The 23,119-nt window shown below is 42.3% G+C and overlaps 2 protein-coding genes across 16 annotated transcripts in view; one reads left to right on the plus strand and one right to left on the minus strand.

The window, feature by feature from the left end:
- RB1 (RB transcriptional corepressor 1) overlaps positions 1–5,321 on the plus strand; it is a 115,525-nt gene extending 110,204 nt beyond the window's left edge. For 2 of the 3 annotated variants that reach the window (XM_061133199.1, XM_061133200.1), the window contains one exon: positions 2,913–5,321. In XM_061133199.1, coding sequence (XP_060989182.1) covers positions 2,913–2,986 — 74 coding nt within the window. In that variant the 3' untranslated portion in view covers positions 2,987–5,321. Of the gene's footprint in view, positions 1–2,881 lie in introns of all 3 variants that reach the window. The other variant, XM_061133202.1, reaches the window with a different exon arrangement.
- A 1,657-nt stretch (positions 5,322–6,978) lies between these two features.
- Positions 6,979–23,119, minus strand: part of RCBTB2 (RCC1 and BTB domain containing protein 2) — a 56,094-nt gene continuing 39,953 nt past the window's right edge. For all 13 annotated transcript variants that reach the window (XM_061133638.1, XM_061133645.1, XM_061133641.1 and 10 more), the window contains 5 exons: positions 19,531–19,721; positions 18,893–19,019; positions 17,120–17,259; positions 12,862–12,992; positions 6,979–8,215 (listed from right to left, as the gene is read on the minus strand). In XM_061133638.1, the coding sequence (XP_060989621.1) occupies positions 8,075–8,215; positions 12,862–12,992; positions 17,120–17,259; positions 18,893–19,019; positions 19,531–19,721 (730 nt within the window). In that variant the 3' untranslated portion in view covers positions 6,979–8,074. The remainder of the gene's footprint in view (positions 8,216–12,861; positions 12,993–17,119; positions 17,260–18,892; positions 19,020–19,530; positions 19,722–23,119) is intronic.

Here is a 23,119-nt window from a genome sequence, read left to right on the forward strand (position 1 = left end):
TTCAGTTCAGTCCCTCAGTCGTGTCTGACTCTGTGACCCCATGGACTGCAGCACACCAGGCTTTCCTGTCCCATCACCAACTCCCGGAGCTAGCTCAAACTCATGTCCATCAAGTCGGTGATGCCATCCAACCATCTCATCCTCTGTCGTCCTCTTCTCCTTCCACCTTCAATCTTTCCCAGAATCAGGGTCTTTTCCAGTGAATCAGTTCTTCACTTCAGGTGGCCAAAGTATTGGATTTTCAGCTTCAGCATCAGTCCTTCCAATGAACACCCAGGACTGATTTCCTTTAGGATGGACTGGTTGGATCTCCTTGCAGTCCAAGGGACTCTCAAGAGTCTTCTCCAACACCACAGTTCAAAAGCATCAATTCTTCAGCGCTCAGCTTTCTTTATAGTCCAACTCTCACATCCATACATGACTACTGGAAAAACCATAGCTTTGACTAGACGGACCTTTGTTGGCAAAGTAATGTTTCTGCTTTTTAATATGCTGTCTAGGTTGGTCATAACTTTTCTTCCAAGGAGCAAGTGTCTTTTAATTTCATGGCTGCAATCACCATCTGCAGTTATTTTGGAGCCCCCCAAAATAAAGTCTGTTACTGTTTCCATTGGAGTGTTAAGGCAAATGGAATTCTCTCCTAAACTTATCTGAGACTGTGAAAGATTAACCCAAGTAGAGTCAGATGGAAAGCACATTAAGAAACAGATCAGGGGACTCCCCTGGTGGTCCCGGTGATTGAGACGGCACCTTCCAGTGCAGGGGGTGTGGGAGCTAAGATCCCACATGCCTCACAGCCAAAAAACCAAAACATAAAACAGAAACAATAACAAATTAAATAAAGACTTTTAAAACTGGTCCACATTAAAAAAAAAATCTTAAAAAAAAAAAAGGAAAAAGATCAGTGTGCATAAATTGTTTGTTGTTTAGTTGCCAAGTCATGTCTGACTCTTTGAGCCTACCAGGCTCCTCTGTCCATGGAATTCTCCAGGCAGGAATACTGGAGTGGGTTGCCATTTCCTCCTCCAGGGGATCTTGCCAACCAAGGGATCGAACCTGGGTCTCCTGCATTGGCAGGTGGGTTCTTGACCACTGAGCCACCAAGAAACCACAGACTATTATTGGACTGTCTTAGAGAGGTAGACACGAAATGTCACCAGGAAGAGGTGACATTTCCTGATAATCTGGTGCCAGATCCATTAACAGGAAACAGAGCCAGGTCTTGGAAAGAAGACAAATATTTAAGAGATAATAACAATTAAAACTGTCATCCTTAGGTAATAGGACATGTCGATAAGAACAATACCAATTAAAATGTGACTTTTTAAAAAGAAGCTTTCTTTCAGTACATCTCTATATATACTAACTTTGAGATACAAAGTTTTTAAAATTACTTTTGATTTTAAACCATTTTTCTATGTTTATTATTTGAAGATACTATTGAAACTAAATGTAACAAAAGTTTTAAGTTCTTTGCTTATAAATGAATCTCTTTTTGGATTTTACATCAACTAATATACTACTGTTTTAACTTTTTTGTAGCTTTTCCTCCCCAGTGCATGAAAATAGACATGAAGCTTATAACTAAAATCAGGCCTTAAAAACATATGGAAGCCTTTTGGAGCCCACAAGTTTGCATTTTAAAGGGAGTAGAAAGATGTAAAAATATGAGTATTTTCTTACAGAGGAGCTCAGTTGCTGTAGTCAGTCCATTTCACACTGACACAGTTAGCAATGACTGTGAATTCCCTCTGCCAGGCTGAAGTTCAGGGCCTTCGTACAGCTAGAAAATGGAGGGGAAGTGGCAGGCGTTTTAACACATAAGGGTAAGGAATTCTCCAGGTTGCTCCTCAGCTTTCTGGGAAAACAGATCATCACACAGTGCTGGATTGCTGAGTGGAAAGAGCAGAAGAGGAGACTGAGAGTCACTCTTTCTGTTCTTTACCAAGTGTGAATGTTCTTTGTGCTTTATAAAGAACTCTTGCCCACCTCTAAAATCAAGTTAAGAATTTTGAAATAATTTAAAAGAAGCTTTCTGTTTTTGTCTGTGTTGTAATTAATACTGTATTTTAAAATGTCCATGTCCAAATTAAATGAGCTATAAGCTGGACTTCCCTGGTGTTCTGGCTGTTGAGTCTGCCTGCCAATGCAGGGGACATAGGTGTGATCCCTGGTCTGGGAAGATCCCACATGCTGAGGAGCAAGGAAGCCCATGCCCCACAACTGCTGAGCCTGTGCTCTAGAGACCGTGCACCGCGACTAGCAGTCCAGGCACCTAGAGCCTGCGCTCTGCAACACGGGAGGCCACCGCAGTGAGAAGCCTGTGCGCCGCAACTGCAGAAAGCCCTTGCAGCAATAAAGACCCAGTGCAGCCAAATTAATTAATTAAGTTAAAAAAAATTATAAATGAGCTGTGAGCTGATGCGTTTGCAGTACTTGCAGTGCATCTCCAAACACAAGGGGATTCTGAACTTCATGAAGAATAACACTCACTCCAGCAGATTCTGGACCAGCCCAGGATTCTGTTTTGCTCAGATGCTGGACTTAACCACATCACCTCTAGAGCAGTGGTCTACAAAGTTGGGCACGCTTGAGTGTGTGTAAGAACACCTTGTGGGGATACATAAGACAGTATTAGAATGCTTATTTATCTTTATCTCATTGATTTTTAATGTTTGGGGTATATGTGTTTTATAATTTATACACATATACATAAATACATACATACTTTAATGGTACATATTTTGGGAAAAAGCTGGCTGATAGGGGTATGTGACTTAAAAAATTGGAAACCATGGCTTGTGAGGTCCTGGGCTCCATCAGTTTGGTGTGAGCATAACAAATAGGGTAGCTGTTTACCAACTTAACCCCACACCATCAGTACTGTTAACATTTCTTCATCCTTTTTTTAGCATCTACTCGAACACGAATGCAAAAGCAGAAAATGAATGAGAGCATGGATACGTCAAACAGGGAAGAAAAGTGAGGACCCCACGACCTTGGTGGGCACGCCATGCACATCCAGCTTCGTTGTCTTTGTCTCCTACAGATCTGACTGTAGGACTCTCCCAGGTTCTGTTTACAGCCACAGTTAGTGAAGAAGATAACATATCTTTTTGCGGATAGCACAGCTGAGTATTTGTGCAGGGGATTCCTAAGCCACTGGCAGCATTGTAGTCACTAGAACATGCGTTGTTATTGTACAGGATTGAAAATCTTGTGTCTGTTGATTAAATCTTATGTCAATCCTGCCATTGAAAAAGCTGTACCAGATGTTTCTATTTCCAAAGTACAGTAAGGCCCCTACATGCGAACCTTCAAGATGCGAACTTTCAAAGATGTGAACAGTTGAATCCAGTGAGGAACCAGAACCTGTGCCGTCAATATCAGGCATGAAGTTGCAGCTTGCCTTGCGTCTCCTGTTGCTGATGGCCCTTCAGCTCTGCCGTCTCCCTCCTCCTGTCTCTTCTCCACCAGTAACTCTTCTTGCTGTTCACTCAGTGCCAGCCTGTGTGCCAGGTGTACTGTACTACTGTAGTTTTCAAGGTACTGTACTGTAAGACTGAAATGTTTTATTTTTGTGTGTTTTTAATGTATTATTTGTGTGAAAAGTATTATAAGCCTATTATAGTACAGTACTATATAGCCAATGTGTTTGTTGGGTACTTAGGCTAACTTTGTTGGACTTAAGAACAAATCAGACTTAAGAACACACTCTTGGAATGGAACTCGTTGATACGTAGGGGTCTTACTTAATAATTGCTCTGCTTTACAAACGGTGGCAGGATCCCCCAGGAGTGAGTCTCACAACCTGTGCCTATCTGAGTACTTTTGTCTTCTCTTGTGGCATGTATGATGTTTGCTGTTATTTTTATTAATTTATATTTATTTTTTTAATTTAACATGAATACCCTTAGAAAATGCGTCTTGTCTTCCAAATGCAATTTGGCTGACTGCCCCCATTCACCCAAATGACCCTGAACTCTTGTGCTAAGACAGATGCTAGAAATTTAGGAGAAAATGACTGATTTTTTTACACATTAGAGTTTAGTTTACTAATGGAAACTAAATGGGTGTACTGTGTGTTTGTTTTATAAATTTTAGTTTTAAAATGCAAACAGAAAGCAAAAGTATAGACCTATGAGATACTGTCATACTACTGATACAGGTTTCATACCTCAGGACTTGTAAGAGTTTATTGATCCTTTATCCAACTCATGCTTTAAAAAAAAAGAGTTATTATTAATAGTACTCCTGGTTTTTATACCATTCAGATCACTGAATTCATTAAGTACCTGTCTAGTACTTGGAAAATAAAGTGTTCAACTAGAGCTTTGCTGTCGAGGACCTGGATGCAGTACATCCCAAGGACCCTTTCTGACGTTTCTGGGTCCCAAAGAATCAAGATACAAAGTAATTTTACTCCACAAACAGACTGTTAACTATAGGAGCCTTAATTTTTTTTCTTAGAGAGTTTCCTAATTGCATCTCAGCAATGATTCTCCTCTCCTGAATTTGGGAAGAGGTTTTTTTTTTTTTTTCCTCCTGGAAGGGTACATGTTTTCCATGTATCTTTTGAACTAGCAGTTGTCTTTTTTTTTTTTTTTTTTTTAAATTCAGCATGGTCTTACACTGGCACATTCAAAGCCACATTATTTCTAGTCCACAGTGCAGGTGATGGAAGGTCTTTGGGTTAGACATTAATGTTTCTCTCTCTGATTTTGTGCAGAAGCTTCAAATTAAAATAGCTATAGTAGAAAAAGAGGCGCTTTCCCCCTCCCCCTGACACCTAAAGGTGTAATTTAAACTATCTTGTGTGATTAACTTATTTAGAGATGGTATAATTTAAAATAGGTGGTATTTAAGGTAGCATCTACTAGCTTTTAGAAAATTACTTTGTTTAAACTGAGAGTTCTTTTTAAAAAGAAATCTGGTCTTATTTGTTAGAAAGCAAAATTTTATTTTGTGCTCAATTAAGTTGCAAACTTAATTTTTTGACAGTTTTCTTGGTAACACAGGCACTAAAAAGCTTTATCTCACTTCCTCATTCATTTTTGCATGAATATCATACAAATCAGTTAGCTTTTAGGTCAAGGGCTTACCACATTACTGGGTCTTTTGCTAATAAGTTCATGTTAGAATTAGTGTCAGAATTTAAGGAACTTCAGAGATTGTGTATTGAGATTTCTTACATAAGACTTCAGATACTGCTTTATTGCTTTTTGTATTGGTTAAAACTGTACATTTGAAATTGCTACATTACTATTTTCTACAATTAACAATAGTTTGTCTATTTTTCAATAAATTAGTTAAGAGTCTCAGTAGTCCGATGTGGTCTTTGTATTAAGTGCAGTAACAGTCTCTTCTGTATCTGAATTCTCTCCTAGTATCTCGTCCATTGTTAGCCTTTAATGGGCTTTATATGCTGATGAATCCAAAATTTATTTCTCCAGCTCTGAGCTCTTCATAGAAGTCAGCTATCACAGCCAAAAGAACTCAATTCCTACCCCACCCAGCTTCTCAAAAAATATGAACCAAAATCAAACAAACAAAAAAAAACACCACCTTGTTTCTACCCTGGTCTTTCCCCATTTTACTCAACACATACTCGCTCAAGATAAAAAAACTTGTCTTCTGTTAGCTCATGTCTGGACCACTGTTAGAGACTTCTAACTGGTCTCGGCCTCCCTCCTCATCTTTCTACTCCTTGAAGAGTGAAAATGATCCTTTTAAAGTGTAAATGGCTTGGCTGCACTCCTCTCCTAGGGGTACTCACACTGTGGATTACTGCCTCCTTCTCGTGCTCACTCTGCTTTATCCACACTGGCCTTTTTGTCTTGTGATGCCAAGCCCATCCCTGCTGTGGGCTTTTACATTTGCTGTTCCTTCTGTCTGTAAGTGATCTTGCCCCACAATTCTGTTTAGCTTGTTTCTTCTTATCTTTCAGGGCTCTCAGCTCAGAGGTCTTCCCTGACACCCAAGCTAAAAATCCTTCCTCTGTACTGTGCCGCTGTCCTTTGAAAGTGTAACAGCATCATCACCATCAGAAATGACCTTGCCCAGCTTGCCTATTGCCTGTTTACCCATCCTGGGATCAACCTGACTGGTCTCACCCACTACTGTAGTTCTAGCACCCAGAAGTCCATAGGCGGGGGGCGGGGGGGCGCATTGCAGAAGGTGTTTTCCAAGTATATGGAAACAAATCATATTCTCTCCCTCTCTGGAGGATATCTGGCTAGAACTCCATCCACCCCTTCTTACTAACATGTACTCTGGCAGAGTGGTGACCCACTATGGAGTCTCATGAAGGGTAATCCATTTTTCATCCCTAAATAAACTTGCCTGTTTTTCTCTCTGGGTGGTCCCATGTTTCCATGAAATGAGTTCATAAAAGAAAAAGGCACTGAGGAACTTCAGAAGACTGTCAGAAAAGGGCAAGAAAGAGGAAGAGAAGGTTCGGGAAGACACTGTAAAATATAAAGGCTTTTGGTCAGTGACAGCAGGCCTAGCAGGGTGAGGAGAAGCCGGAAGTTAATGAAGCCTGTGGACATCTGACCATGACACTGAAGCTGTGGAACACCTCAATGTTTCTTTGCGGAGAGAGCAATAAACCTACCAGGACATGCACACACATGGTATGAGACTGTTTTAAAATAACCCACACTGTACAGTTCCAGAAATGGGATTCTGACTTAGAGACATTCGGACTCCTTGGCCTCTACCAGACCAAAAACAGATAAACAGAAAGAAACAAGGATTCAAGCGACCTCACCAGTAAAGACCAATCATTCATAGGTAAGTGTATGAATAGTAATTAAACTGTTTAAAAGTCATCCAGGTTTTAGGGTAGGCTTTGTTAGGATGCCTTATCTCAGTGACTGCTTTAAAAAATTAGTTTATATGAAACAATCTGTGTGTATCTAGAGACATAAGGTGGGTAGAATCTTGCTGCTTCTGATGAATTAAAAAACACACACATTTGTTCTGTTACTTACAAATGAGCGCTTTATTATCAAACAGTTCAGCATCAGAACGAGGTTTCTAATTCCAAAAGAGGTTTCTTCACATAGTATCATATTGTGAAATACACGTTAGGATGCTGACGCTGCAGCCTACATCCTGATTCAGTTTCTCATTTGCAGTTGGGTAACTTGATCTAAAAAGTATAAATTTACCTCATTCGTGCTAGTGGTGCCCATGAAATGGAAGTATTAGTTCCTTTTCAGCTGCTACTTTTATAATCACACTGTGCCAAGTTAAAAGACCTGTTTTGTGGTGACATAAAAGTCAACTACAAGAGAAAACCATTTTTACTTACAGAGGCAAATCTCTTAACACAAAAGTAAAAGGCAAATCAGCCCAGGAATAACACTCTCTCAAAGACAGTATTTCATACTCAGTAATTTCATGTGGGAAATTAATGACTCAGAGTAAAACGGAGAATTAAAATTAGCCCTTGGGTCTTCAGTAATTTAATTGCCAAGGCCTTTTGTGAATTCTAATTAACGCTTTAAATTAGCCACTATTCCTCAGAACAATGTACCATAATAGCAACCTCAGCTGTTTTAAATTTGTTTTGCCTAAGTTATTCCTTCATCCAGTGTCCCATAAATAAAGCTGTTCAGGCATGATTAAGATCGGTAATAAGTTGAGTGCCTGCTATAGGCAAGGCACTGTGCTGGATGCTGAAAGTGTGCTAGTGAGAGCACTCCTGGTCAAGCTTCTCTGTGTGGTACCAGCCTGTTGAATATGGAAATTTGGCCAGAATAGCATACACTTAGACCCCTGTACCAAAAGTCTTCAACTTAAGTGACTCGTAAGAGGAAATGGTAAATATAGTAAGACATTTCAATTTTTTCCCCTTGAGCTTAGTCCCATCTGAACAGGGCATTTAATGCCTTCTCTTGTAGACAGTGGATTTCAGAAGCGGGGGAAGACTCGCCACCATCCCCTTGTTTTGACAGAACATGTTCAGCCCAAATGTAGCACATCATCAACACTATTAAGAAGAAGTTATTCTCTGACTGTTGCAGGGATAGTGGAAACACTAAAACTTCTTTCCTGCAGGTGAGGATCAGTTTTTAAAGGCTCCAACTCTGCTTGCTTTGCTGATAAAGTTCTTCAAGAGATCATGGTCCATTTCTGCAAAGCCCGAAGTCTGTGTTACTACAGTCAAATGGTTTATGCAAAACCTGAAGCAGAATTCTTCTAAGTCCTAGGGACGACAACAGAAATATTTTAGCAAATTCACATATCTTGATGCAGTGCAACACAGCACAAAAATTCCTAAAACACAAAGGTGAGGAAAGAGGATTTGATGGCCAACAGAAAGAAATGCTGGGACAGCAGTACCTAAAGAATAGCTGTAAAACTATACAGCTGATGTGAGTCTGTGCTTGTAAAAATGTAAATAACAGAGGAAAGCATTCAAGTTCCTCCACACTAACCAATGCAAAAAATGAGACATTTTCTTCCCAGAGATAGGCACCGATGTGTATTGTTCATTCCTCTTTCACTATTTATTTAGAGTACAACAATCTTTTTTGTTTGTGTAATAAATGTTTCTTTATTGTGTGAATGTATAGAGTAAATTGATTAAAAGATTTTCTTTATGTTGAGCCCAACACTCCTCTTTTAGTCTTCTGGGGCTTAAATAGTTCTACCTGTAAAGGATTTGTGAGGAAAGCTTATGCCATGAAAGAGTCATCTGGGAAACTGCTTCTCTGAAGTCATGAACAGACCACTGCTCTTTCTCCTTCACAAGAAGACAAGGCTGGGATGGTTAGGCTTCATCAGATCACACAGAGCTTCAGTAGTCTGAAGTGGGAAAGTGCTTGGAAGAAATCACAACTTTCTGCTGAGAGAAACTCCACAGATTGGAGATTTCTGGCTTACTGTAATGTACTCTAGGCCAAAAAAAAAAAAAAAAGTCCCATAGTGATTCCCTTGATTAGATCTGCAAACTTGAGAATCAGAAATCAGGTGGCTTGACACACTTGTGGCCCCAGAGAACTGAGAACTAAAGGCAGGCCGGCCTGTGAAGACCCTGATGGCCTCGGGCCCTGGGCTACGTGGCCCGCCATGTCTCCTTCATGTCTGTGCTCAGCTCTCCTTGGTGAGACCTCCCTTCCTTTCTCGACCACGATTTAAACCTTCAAATTTCATCTCAGTCTGGCCTCCTCCCACCGCCCTTCCCTAACTTACTTTTTTATATCACTTATCACCACCTAACAGAACATGTATTAGTTTATCTATTGCCCTCACCAGCAGAAAGTTCCATGAGGGCAGAGATTTTGGTCTATTTTGTTCACTTCTTGTACCCTCAAGTGCCTAGAACAGTGTCAAGCATTTAATGGGCACTCAGTGGGTATCTGCTGAACCAGTGTATAAACCCTGCTGATTTTAAAATATGGAGACAATAGAGAATTGTGGTAGAAGGTGTGCTTTTGAAATTGGTCCAATCTGGGATTGCATGCCAGTTTTAAAATTATTATTAATAGTTTACTAAGAATTTAATCTCTCAGATTCAAGCTTCCTCACTTGTAAATTAGAATAATAATAATACCTATATTCTTATCGGGTTCTTTTGAGAATTAAGCACGATATGAACTGTGCTTCGAATAATCCCTGGCTTGTATTAATTATATATTAAGGAGTTGGTGATGAACAGGGAGGCCTGGTGTGCTGCGATTCACGGGGTCGCAAAGAGTCTGACACGACTGAGCAACTGAACTGAAGTGTAGTCAAGCATGAGGGATAATTTGCTGAAAAGGTCCATTTCTTTTTTTGTCCATTTCTTATTTGAGTCAGCAAGTAAGAATACTAGTCACATCAAATGCACTGTTCTTTATAAAAACTTTTATGTGACGTAAGCACTGAGTCAATTTTATTTGTGGTCTGTCATACTAATTTAGGATATAACAATTAGTTAGTCTACCTCTAAAGGCAAAGTGGGACATTCATTAAACAAACATTTAGTGAGAACCTACTATGTGTCAGGCACTATCCTAGGCACTAGGGATCTGGCAAAACAAAGTCCTTGCCATTCCTCAAGGAGCTTGCTTTCTAGAAAACAGAGGGCTGGATGGTAAGCATTCAAATAATTCACATAAATAGGAAATGTGAAGAAGTCTTGCAAATTAAGCCTAGTTCAGAGGGAAACAGTATGTGCCCGCCATCTCATCATTTGAGGCAGTCCAGAGGAGTCCAGCATTTACCGCCGTGACTGTAACAAACTCTTGAAAAAGCACGTAGCTACTATTTGACCATGAAGCATTCTGCGTGTTGTAAGTGCCCAATGTATTATTACCTTGATGAAAGACAAATATTCACTATGCTTTTAAATGTCCATGCTTCAAGGTAGGGAAGTTTTTTTTTTTTTTTTTTAATGTTAAGTGAAAAAAACCTAGTATTTAGAGATATACACATAACCTAGGGAAAAAATCAGAAGGAGCTGTATAAAACGTTTGTGTCCTCTGGTTGATGAGGCATTTCCTTCCTCATACTTTTTGTATTTTCTGAATTTTCTTTAATAAGCATATCATAAACAGAAAAGAAGCTATAGCCTTTTTTCTGCTCACTGCTAAAATGTCCCTGTTCTTTGACAAAGGAAAGGATATCCTTAAGGAAATCGACTCCAAGGAGTCTGGCCTGTTTCCTTAAGATTTAACTCTAAGACAAGTTTTCTTTATTATCAAAACAATACATGGTCACTATAGAAATTTCAGGAAAAACTAGCAAAGATAACGAAATAAAAATCATCTACAATCCCACCAATTCAAAGGTAACCATTGACTATATTTTTCAGTCTTTTTTTCTATGTAGATAATAAATTTTGGTCTTTTTCAATTTAGCTATTTATACTTAAATTTTTAAAATGTTTTTATTTAACAAATATACTTATTAAAAAATAGAACCACAGTTTTTCAGTCAATGATATATCTTGAATAGTATTAACATCATTGTTCAGTTCAGTTCAGTAGCTCAGTCATGTCCAACTCTGAGACCCCATGGACTGTAGCATGCCAGCCTCCCTGTCCATCACCAACTCCCCGAGTTTATTCAAACTCATGTCCATTGAGTCAGTGATGCCATCCAGCCATCTCATCCTCTGTCGTCCCTTTCTCCTCTCGCCTTCAATCTTTCCCAGCATCAGGGTCTTTTCAAATGAGTCAGCTCTTTGCATCAGGTGGTCAAAGTATTGGAGTTTCAGCTTCTACATCAGCCCTTCCAATGAACACCCAGGACTGATCTCCTTTAGGATGGACTGGTTGGATCTCCTTGGAGTCCAAGGGACTTTCAAGAGTCTTCTCCAACACCACAGTTCAAAAGCATCAATTCTTTGGCACTCAGCTTTCTTTATAGTCCAACTCTCACATCCATACAGGACTACTGGAAAAACCATAGCCTTAACTAGATGGACCTTTGTTGGCAAAGTAATGTCTCTGCTTTTTAATATGCTATCTAGGTTTATCATAACTTTCCTTCCAAGGAGTAAGCATCTTTTTATTTCATGGCTGCAATCACCATCTGCAGTGATTTTGAAGCCCAAAAAAATAGTCTGCCACTATTTCCGCTGTTTCTCCATCTATCTGCCATGAAGTGATGGGACCGGATGCCATGATCTTAGTTTTCTGAATGTTGAGCTTTAAGCCAACTTTTTCACTCTCTCTCCTCTTTCACTTTCATTTATTTCTTCTTCACTTTTTGCCATAAGGGTGGTGTCATCTGCACATCTGAGGTTGTTGTTCAGTTACTAAGTTGTGTCCAACTCTTTGTGACCCCAAAGACTGTACCATTGTTTAAACAATATTCTTCTACCTTTATGCTGTATTTATGGTGTTGGAGAAGACTTTTGGACTGCAAGGAGATCAAACCAGTCAATCCTAAAGGAAATCAGTCCTGAATATTCATTGGAAGGGCTGATGCTAAAGCTGAAGCTCCAACCCTTTGGCCACCTGATGCACAGAACTGACTTATTTGAAAAGACCCTGATGCTGGGAAAGATTGAAGGCAGGAGGAGAAGGGCACGACAGAGGGTGAGATGGTTGGATGGCAACACCCACTCGATGGACATGAGTTAGAGTAAACTCCCGGAACTGGTGATGGACAGGGAGGCCTGGCGTGCTGCAGCCCATGGGGTTGCAGAGAGTCAGAAATGACTGAGCGACTGAACTGAGAACTGAGATATTTATGCTGAATTTTTTTAATTTTTAAAAATTATAAACAATGCTGCAGGAAACGTCTTTGAAGCTAAATCTCTGAATCCATGATTACTTTCTTAAGATAACTTTCTACAAGTGAATTCCTTAAAGAATTAAATTTTTAAAGCTTTTGTTACATATTACACCAAACTGCCCCAACTGATAATACTAATTTGCATTCTCCTCAGCAATTTAGGAGAATACCCATTATCCTGAGCCTGTACTATTTCTAAAAATAGATTTCCCTATTGACAACTGAAAAATTATATCTTATTTTCATTCTTAGTTTACATTTGTTCATAAATCCATTTGGTCCATTTTTTTTCCATCAAACTGCTCATGTTATTTTTTTTTAAAGAATTATACATTAACTATGGTAAACTTGCTTCACTGTGTTAAAGATATTTTTTTCCAGAGTGTCATTTATTTTCTATTTGTGTGTGTGTGTGTGTGTGTGTGTGTGTGTGTGCGTGCGTGTGTAGACATCTTGATTTTTTGAGATCAGATCTATCAATCCTTTCCTTCATGGTTTCTGCCCTTGAGCTCCATCCTAACATTCCCTTATATATTTTTTCTTTTAGTACTTTGTTTAAATTAAATCTTTAAGCAGAGTTTCTTTCAGTGTAAGGTGAGCTCGTTGAGAGGATGTTCTTCTTACCTGAGCTTCATACTTCACGGCGGCCGACAGCAGCGCGATGGCATTCTCCTCGCAGATTCCTTGCTTGATAGTTTGTTGGCAGAGTTTTTTCAAACGATTTTCTCTATAAAATGTAGCCAAATCAAGCAATCCTGGTAGAAAGAGATGTCTATTAGGGGAGTGATCTCAAGTATCCTGATTTAAACTCACTCAATCCGTCAGAGATGATTTTAAATACTGTGTTGGCCAGAACTTTCTGTTCAGATTTGTGTGTAACATCGTATGGAAAACCCCACACGAAGTTTTTGGCCAACCCAATATAATCCTCAGCGAAGGGGTGTGGGAACTGAAGCTTAGGCTGACGCACACACTGTGCGTGTGTGGCTGGATCTAAGGACACGGCTGTGCTGACAGCAAGTGCAGCTCTCAGACACGGGGCTGTGGGGGAAGAAGCGGAGCGAAAATGGCGTTTCCTCCGCTTGCCGCCCCCGCCCCCGCCGAAGCCTCAGCACCTCCCCGGCAGCATTCACACGTGCTGTGAGAGCCGCTTCAAACACTTGCTCAGGTTTGCTTCTCCTTCAGGAGTTACTCTTCAGTCTCGTGGCTGGACCATTTTTCCTGACTGCCGCGTACTCGGATGCCCAAGAGTTCAGTATTCAGACTCTTATTTCACTTATTTCCCTAAATGATCTCCAGCCTCACAGTTTTAATACTGTCTGGTAAAAACCTGATGATTCTTGTTATATTATCTGTCATCTACTTTCAAATAATACAACATAGAGTGATTTAGATGTTTAAGTTGATTTTTAAGCTACTCCAAGGGATACTGTCGGAGAAGGAAATGGCAACCCGCCCCAGTAGTCTCTTGCCATGGACAGAGGAGCCTGGCAGGCTGCAGTCCACAGGGCCGCAGAGTTGCACAGGGCGGAGTGACTGAACACGCACACAGGGACACTGTGGAAAGACTCTAATCAAGGATGGTCAGTCAGAGGGTTTTCCTGGTCATCCAGTGCCCAGGGCGCCAAGCTTCTGCTGCAGGGGGCAAGGGTCCAATTCCAAGTCAGGCAAGATCCCACATCTGCTCAGTGCAGCCAAAAAAAGGGAATGGTCAGTCAGTCAAGTGTTTGAAAGGCTCTTGTCAAATGGCTTCAATTATGGCTATTTAAATCTCCATTTGAGGATTTGTTAATTACCATAAAGAATGTCACTGGTGAAGTGAGTGGCCCTCAAGTTATGTCACTCAGCTAGAGAGACTGTGAGAGTCCCCTCCACCCCTGCATGAATGGGATCCACACCATGGGCTCAGTAGTCCTACACCCTGGGAAGAATAGAACACTTGCTAGGTCCAATTCAGTCCTGGTTGCCACCTGATCAAAAGCTATCTAAATCATGACTCTAGACTGTTGTCATGTTTACTTCAAGATAACCTTTTCATGGAAGGTACTGCATAGAGGGCCCAAAGGACACAGGGCCAGGATTTCTTCAACCTTACAGTAAGTTTTACACAATGTGATAGATTTTAGTTGGAAACTTGCTTTTGTTGTAACATGACAAGTATTATCATAGAAGAAAGGCCTATGGCCTACTGGGGAAACAAACTGAAATCTTTTGAAATCTTGAGAGCTGTGAATGACCTGATTGTTTCTAGTCAGTTCTCAACAACTCTCAGATTCACACTGACAGCTCCCCACACCCCAGGCACCAGACTCACATATGCGTGTGCTCACAGGTACTGCCTGGATCCTCCGCTCAGGAGGGCCCAGCTCTGCACCTGCTCCAGGCAACGCCTTCCCACAGTGGCCAGGGAGCCACGTGCCCGCTCCTAGACCACACTTCGTGCACCTGGGACTCTAGGAAAGTGTGAAAGTGCCAGTCGCTCAGTCATGTCCAACTCTGCGCTCCTGTGGACTATAGCCCGCCAGGCTCCTCTGTCCATGGAATTCTCCAGGCAAGAATACTAGAGTGGGTAGCCATTTCCTGCTCTAGTGGATCTTCCTGGCCCAGGGATCCAACCGAGTCTCCTGCATTGCAAGTGGATTCTTTACTGTCTGAGCCCCCAGGGACCCTGGGACTCCCTGCCTAATCAGCCCTGAGGCCACACACGCAAGTGTTTCCTCCCCTAGACCCTGTCACCAAGGTACAGACCCCCAGTCCCAAGGGGTGGCCAGGGCGGGATGGATGGAGCGTGGAGAGTAGGCTGGGTGCCCGTGCACCTCTTGTGGTGCAGGATGTAGCTGGTGGTGGGTAAACAAAGATGGCAGATACCAAGCTGGAGGCCAGGAGCCTGACCTTCCTGCGCAATGGTGTCCTAGCACGGAACTCCAAGAGACCTACCCTCAATTCCAGATGACATGCCAACCTGGCCTCTCAGTTCTTAATGAAGGTGTATTTTTCAAGGTATGAGAATTTAACACATTTTATTTGAAGCTTTTAGCTTGACACATAACTTTAAATTTTTAGACATGTGGTATGTAGGCCTCCTTTAGACTCTTGGCCAGGGGCCTATAGAAAACCTGCCACACAGATGTCTAAAAGGCAGCTCAGACTCTTTTGATTTTTCAAACTCCAGAGCAAAACCTGGTGCTCTCCATACTCAGGCCAACCCCCCCATCCTTCTCTTTCCCTCACACCCCACAACCAACCACCAACAAATTCCGTCAGCTCGCTTTGTAAGATGTATCCAGACTCTTATCTCTTTCAACACCTCCATGTTAGACCACCTTAACCCAGGGCACCACCACCTTACATCTCAACCATTACAGTTCCTGATCTTTTCACTCCTGGAGTCGAAGCTGCCGGTGCCTCCTCCCTCCGTAAAATACACAAACCCATCCTCCTTTTCTCCCCAAATCCTAGACTATGTGGCTGAGCATGGCCATCTAGAAATGACCACTCCCTGCTACTTCCTATGCAGCTAATTAAGGCCTTGGTCATCTCTGGTCCCTGGTTTAAAAGAAGTGGGACTTCCTTAGCAGACACCAGGGTTTGCCCTTGGCACATCGCCACTGTCCCTTCCTCTGTCCTGCTGTCTGCAGTGCAGATATGGCCGTGGACGTGAATCCAGGGGCCACACGTAAGGATGCCTTGCACTGTGTCCCTGGGTGACAAAGAAACCACCTTGTTTAAGCTACTTCCTTTTTCCATTTTATTAAAGCAAAAACTAAATACGCAACCCTCATTGTCAAAATCTTCCAAGGCTGTCTATCACATCAAGACTAAAACTCAAGCCCTTCACCATGACCTGGTCTTGGCCAGACCCAGCTGCCTGGCCTCAGTTACCTCCACTGCCCACCTCAGTCTCTCTCTCCCTGTCCTCCTCTTCCACGCGCTCCCCGTGCTCCTGTCTCAGACCCTCACACTGTCTCTTGTTTAGCATGCTCTTCGCCTGGGTGTCTGCTTGCTTTCCCCCCGCTCTCTCCTCAGCACACTTCCTCACGGAGGCCTTCCCTGACCTCCTGACTGACCGCTTTGATTTCTCGTTAAGGACTGGCCTCCCTCCCCTGAGCACCAGCTCCACGGGGCAGGGCTCGGTCTGTCTCCCTCACAGGTGCCGAGGGGAGCGTGGCACACCATGGGCCCTGGCCCTCCAGCACTGTGGGAGAAAGGAAGGAAAACTGGAAAACTTCAGAAATCACACTTCTGTTCACCCGAGGAAAATTAAATGCTGATCTGGTAAAAAGTGTTACCAGCTTTACACATGTAAAATGAATACTGAATTTTAAAATGTGAGGCTTAAACTCTTTCTTTGGTTCCTTACAGAAGCAATTCTTTAATTCTTCTGTCCCACTGGCCAACGACACTGACAGCTGTAAGCTGAAACTAAGTATGTTTTTCACCCTGTGCCCAACTGGACACCCTGTGTTACTTTCTTACCGTCAGTAACCCTGAAGTGCTGTGAGGCACTGGACCACGGCAGTCTGTCCCAAAAAGACAGTCACAGTTATGGAGACCAGCAGGGCTTCTTATTACATGCATCTTACCATTTTTATAATGTAAATATCTTGAAGGCAGCAGGTTGTGGAAACTAAAAAGCTATGTACGGTGTATAGCAATTCAGACTGAATGGCACCCACCCCACAGTGTTGATGGGTTGATAATTCACCCACCTCTCATTTTATCCATCAAGTCAACCTTTGTATGAGGCGGGAAGAAGGAAAGAGTTTGGGTTTAGCACACAAAAACAGAACTACTTTTGTGACTTCCCTCACAGAGACTTCCTTTGAGGCTCTACACAAACCACCTTTTTGCCAAACTCTTGGTCAAGTCTGGTGGGAATTACCTACTGCCTCCTCGGGGGACAGGCTGATGCTGTCTGTGTACAGGTACTCCAGGAAGGCTCGGTAAACAGGATATGAAAATTCACTCATTTCTACAATATCATCCTCGTTGTCTTCCAATGAAGAGCGAAAATGCTCACACCTGAAGGAAGAAAGATGTCAGGTCCTGGCTTCTGGGCAAGAGCCGATAACCTTCCTGAGGAGCACGTGCTTGTAGTGGTTAAAGAGGAAGCAACTAACATGCAGAGAGGAAAAACACAGACCACACACCTTCATGTCCTGGCCTGGGTCCCTGGCTTCGTCTGCTGGCCAAAAGTCTGCAAACAGTGGTTTACTGGAGAAGGCTGCAATAGCTAGCCTGCTGTGGGGCGGCCGCCTCTCTGGCCACAGACTCCCACGGATCCCTCCCACACCATGTCCACGGAGCAGCATTTATAGAAATCAGGTGGCTTTATTTTTTTTAATTCTGAGTAATTTTGTTTCTTCTCCTCCTGTTATGGGTTGAATTGAATCCCCAAATTCACAGACTGAAGTCCTAACCTCAGAATATAACCATATTTGGAGAAGGGATCAAATTAAAAGTAGGTCATTAGGGTGGGCCCTAAACTGATACAACTGGTGTCCTTATAAAAAGGGGGTTTGAACACAGGGAGAGCGCCATGTGAAGACTGGAGTTATGCTGCCATAAGCCAAGGAGGGCAAAAAACTGGCAGCAAACCACCAGAAGGTGGGATGGAGGATGGAATAACCCACTTCATTCAACAAGATCTTGAATTTCTAGCCTCCAAAACCATAAGAGAATAAATTTCTGTTATTGAAACCAATCAGCCTACAGAACTTTGTTACAACAGCCCTAACAAACCACAACCTCCTCATTTTTATGAAGGTTTATGGGCAACAGTAGAAGTGAACAAATATTGCACAGCCTGGCCTTACTAAGAAGTGAACTTGAGACTGAAATACTATACTGTGTTTGTGAGTCTCACGCAGGAGGACTTGGATGTCTGTTACACAACAACAAAATGAATTTCAAAGTCATTAGGCTAGAAGCAAGAAGCCAGGCAGAGAAGAATACATACTGTTTCATTACATTTACATCACCTTCTAGAAAATGCTAACTAATCTATACTGACAGAAAGAATATCAGGGCTTGCCCCAGGGCTAGGGCCTGAGGGGTCTTTGAGGGGGGTGATGCCAGTGTTCTGTGTCCTGGTGTGGAATGGTGGTTTCCAGAGAATATACAGATGTCAAAACTCCTCAGGCTGCACATTTTAAATGGATGCTCAAAAATTACCCATATTAATAAAAGTGAATTTTTAAAAGTCTATCTGTTAGTTTTACCCCAAACCTTGCTGCTCTTGTCTTTTTTCAAGGTCTAAACCTACAGTATCCCACAGCTGATTAAGGAGAGTGACTCTCATGGGCTCACTCAGGTCCTGGGCAGGGAGGCTCACTTAGGTCAAGCAGCCCCAACAGGGCTCAGTGGATGCTCACCGCTGGCTGGATGGCTGCTCTCCAGCGCCAAGGTGGACAAGCTGTCTACAGAGTCTCAGAGGAAGCCGAGTGTGTATGCCCTGCACCACGCCCCACCCATTGCATATGACGGCTTCTATGATTTCTTGTTTCACATATAACATATTTTCCCTGCTGTACTGTCTGCTCATAAGGGCGAAAAGATCCTTACAGTTTTTCAGAATCACTGTAGTGCCTGACATAGGTCTTTGCAACTAGAAAATAATAAACATATTTATTTCAATTCTCAAATGATGCCTTACCTGATTTTGAGAAGGACTTTATGCACATAAATGTACTTTCCATCCACCAGAAATTTCAGGTCTGCGGTGTTGGGGTTGTCAAATTCCCTCTTCAGGGACTCGGCCACTGTGAGGTGGTCGTCAGGTTCTAAGGGAATGACACCAGTGTTTTCCAATGAAAATGCAGGCCAAATATAGTATCGCTTTGCTCACACTCATGAAAATACTGACTTCCCAAAATAAGTGACCAACTGAGCAGTGTGCTTTTCCCCCTAAATACAGATTTCCCGCTGCTGCAATCGTTATAAGAACCTCAGACACATCTGCTTGTAAATCTGGCAAAACAACTAAAGCCCCAACCACCTCACTAAATAAACATGTTGAAAGCTTGAGTAAATACGCCCGCTAAAAATAAAAGCCATGGTTTCCCAAGTCACATCAAAAAGCCATCCGAAGTTCTTTGAATTTTAGTATGAGATTTCTAATACTTTTAAGGAAAATGAATTAGTCCGGTGAGTTCTCTTTCACAGGAGCCTGTGAGAGGGAAATGAATTGCCTGATACTGCACTTAACAAAAGTCCTCACTATTGAAAAACAACAGCACCAGAGTTTTCTTCCTAGCTCTCAGGCCATCACCCAACAGACAGCAGTCAGCTCACCCACAGACAGGAGGCGCCACGTGACGGCGGGCGTGGCGAAGCAGGCGAACACGTCGTCGGTGGAGGAGAAGTGTGTGAGGTGCGGCAGGGTCACCGACTGCCCGCGGCACTGGCCCCACATGTACACGTGGCCGCCCTGCGTCTTGGCAGCCGACGTGTGCGCCGAGTGGCAGGCTGCAATCTCTATAATTCTAGGTTCACAAACACACACCAAGTAAACAGTCAACAGGAGAAGAAACAAGTAGATTTTTCCTTCCCTTAGCATTAACTGATTAAAAAAAAAAAAAACTCTTCATTAAGCCTAAGTTTGTAAATTTTCAGGCACCAAACCGTTATTTACATTTAAGCAATGTCTCAATACCACTTATACATCATGAAGGTCTGCTTGTTACCACTTCTAGCCAGTAGGCTGATAAAAATATGCACCTATTTTGAAACTGAAGTACAAGCCAGGAGAACAGAGACTAAAAGACCAAAAAAAAAAGGTGGCTTAATTTTTTCTTAAAACACTGCTTACTTACAGCAAATCAAAAAGATGTGGGGCATCTCCACCCAGGGTCAATAAATATTTTTATCAAAATGTCACCAATTTTAGGGTTCCATGGAGCATGCTATGGGGCACCCCAACTCACACTGCAAGCAGTAAGTGCAGTAGTTGTGACTCGCTGAACGGTATCATCTAGAACCCCAGAGAGCAGTTTTCTGGGATCAACCATTATGTCAGACCCTACTTCAGTGGCTGACAGGCAGATAGTTCTCAGAACACTTCCAGATGGAAACCACTGTTTTGTTGACTTGAAACTTACTGTCTTCTCTAAGACCAAGCCACCACACAGACTTAAAATAATATTTTACCCCAAGTGAGGTGCCATCCTGATTCTGCCTTGGGCAATGGTACCAGCATTCCCAGAACTTTAGGAAGTTTAGGGTCATCTCTGACTTCTCTTCCATCCTCACTTAGCACTTTCTTCAGAATATCCAGTTGGCAAAATAACAACAAATTCTTTTTTGGTAATGTCTCCCACTTGCCAGAGCCTCATCAAGCACACCCCAAATCCAGACTGATGTAACTCTTAGGTCTCCTCTCTCCTGACCTAAATTGCACAATGCTGTCAAGTTAATGATTCTCTTGAAAAACCATTCTCATGACTCCTTTCAAACCTTTCACTGACTTCCCACAAGACAAAAATCCAGACACATGTCCTTAAGGCCTACTATAATTTGCCTACCGTTCATGGCCAGCTTTCTTTCATATCACCTGTGCCCACACACCCTCTATTTGAACAAACAGAAAGTACTCACTGCCTCTCAGTGTCACTATGCACAAAGTCCTTGGTCAGGAATGTTCTTGTGCACTTTGGTGGACCTCTCTTTTCCCTGATAACAAACGTTCCATGAAAAATGTAACTGACTGGAACACAACCGTGAACTTCTGTGCTAAACTACCCAATACCAGAAAACCAAAATAACTTCATCCCTACATTCACTTCAGAAATGTTTACCATGACCCTCCAAGAATGGGAAGCAGTCTCTGCCATTCATGCAAGGAGGCAGGATGCTGCTTCCACAGCCAGGGAGTTAAAGATCCAGAGAAGCTGCGAAGGCTGGCCGTCCCTGGGCATGGCTAGGGCGTTTCCCTGGAACACCCAGTGCCACTAGGGAAGTCAGGGGTGGGGTTTGGGCTTGGCTGACCATAGCAGCTGCTACAGCAACGAGAAGGGAGAAAGTTTAGAGGAACCTTCAGGTCTGGGCTTGGGACTCCAGCATCTGCCAAAGCGCCCTGCCTTTGTCTGAGGTCATCTGTCCTTCGTCTGATTCATACGAAAAAGCAAATATGGAAGTTCAAATTGTCCAGTCATACATGCAGTAGACAATAAACTGAGCTAAGGTTTACTGCCAGGAGGTCTGGCACTGTTGTTGCTTAGTCGCTAAGTCATGTCGGACACTTTTGTGACCCCAAAGACTAGCGTGCCATGCTCCTCTGTCCATGAAATTTTCCAGGCAAGAATACTAGAATAGGTTGCCATTTCCTTCTCCAGGGGAATCTTCGTCATGACCTAGGAATAAAACCCATGTCTCCTGCATTGGCAGGTGAATTCTTTACTGCTGAGCCACGAGGGAAGCCCAGGAGGTCTGGTGTAGAGCATGCTTTATTTTGTAGCCAGCCATTCCTACTGGAAAAAAAGTTACGATACGTTGACAATAAATGGATTTGGCATCACCTAAATAAAACGATCCACCACAATGGCACGGCTTAATGGCTAAGAAGTATGAGAACTAAAATGGCAGAGAATGAGAAAGAATGCAAAACAGAAAACTGAAGAGCGAAAATAAGGTAATTTGTGAAGAAGAAAAACAACAGAAAAGAAATCATGACCATTACAAGATCCAGAGCAGTGTTTCTCAATTCTGCTTCTGTGAAGCCAACACAGTACTAATTATTAACACCTCAAGAAACTACAAAATTCACAAAAATTCAAGGCAAAGTGAGTTTTGAAATCAATTTAACTCAAAATATGTTTTTTTATGGAACTTTAAATGCTGGTAAATCAAAGTATTAAAAATTCAGAAAGACTGGGAATGACTGAGTTAAAGAGAATCATTTTAACTATGAAAATCACTTCTCCGTGAACATAAAACGTTAGCATTCTTCATCATAAATAGGTTTCTGTGAAAAAAATATTTTAAAAATCAGGTTTTTCTTGGGTTGTTATTTGAGCAAATAAACCACGTAGCCAGATTTTCACTTTCCACTTCTGGGAACACGCAACCAAGACCTGATGAGCCATCCCACCCCGAGTTCAATCCTGTTCTTTCTAATTAGCCCAGCCTCCCCACAATGAGCCCCAAGAGTCACGAGTTCCTGAGAGGTAAGTCATAATGTTCCTGCAAAGCTTCAGTCACTGAAAAGGGCGGGGAGGTGCAGAACAAGCCTGTGCAAACCTAGAGGTTCCTCCCTTGCAATATTCGTGCGACAGAGAGCCCACAAGCTCAAAATCACCGCACGAAATTCAAGCACGAGAAACTGAGAAAAGCAGGAACATCTCATTCAAAACACTCATCCTTGATATTCTAGCCAAAATCATGTTTAGGTGGACAACATTAAGTATGCACATGTTTAGCAATTTATACTTTTTTTTACCTATATAATTTAAAAAAACAAATGTTTTTAAGTTGTGAAGATTTTTTAAAAAGACAGAAAAGAACAGGTAACTCTCCAGTGCCAGGTATCTGGACACTCACCTAACTACCATGCCTGCGTCTCTCGCTCTCTGGCTTTCTCCCACCGAGTCGCCCTATATTCTGTCCGTCCCAGCGTGACTACAGTGAGAAGACCCGACACTCGCTCTGAGCCCATCAGGACCAGCAGCACGAGGCGGGGCAAACTGCTGGTGGGCACATGGCAGCTGATTCCATGAGCCCAAGGACAGAGGAGTTCAAGTTTATGTGAAGTGAGGCAATACCAGAAAAATGGTAAAGCGCCATGCAGATATAGCTTGTTTTTATACCCATGCTAACTCTGGTCCTTTCACACTTCTGTGCCGTGTTGTCTAAATACTAAATGTCCTGAGTGACTGGATTTGCTGGC

The sequence above is a fragment of the Dama dama genome, chromosome 30, assembly GCF_033118175.1.
Source record: "Dama dama isolate Ldn47 chromosome 30, ASM3311817v1, whole genome shotgun sequence".
Classification (NCBI taxonomy): domain Eukaryota; kingdom Metazoa; phylum Chordata; class Mammalia; order Artiodactyla; family Cervidae; genus Dama; species Dama dama.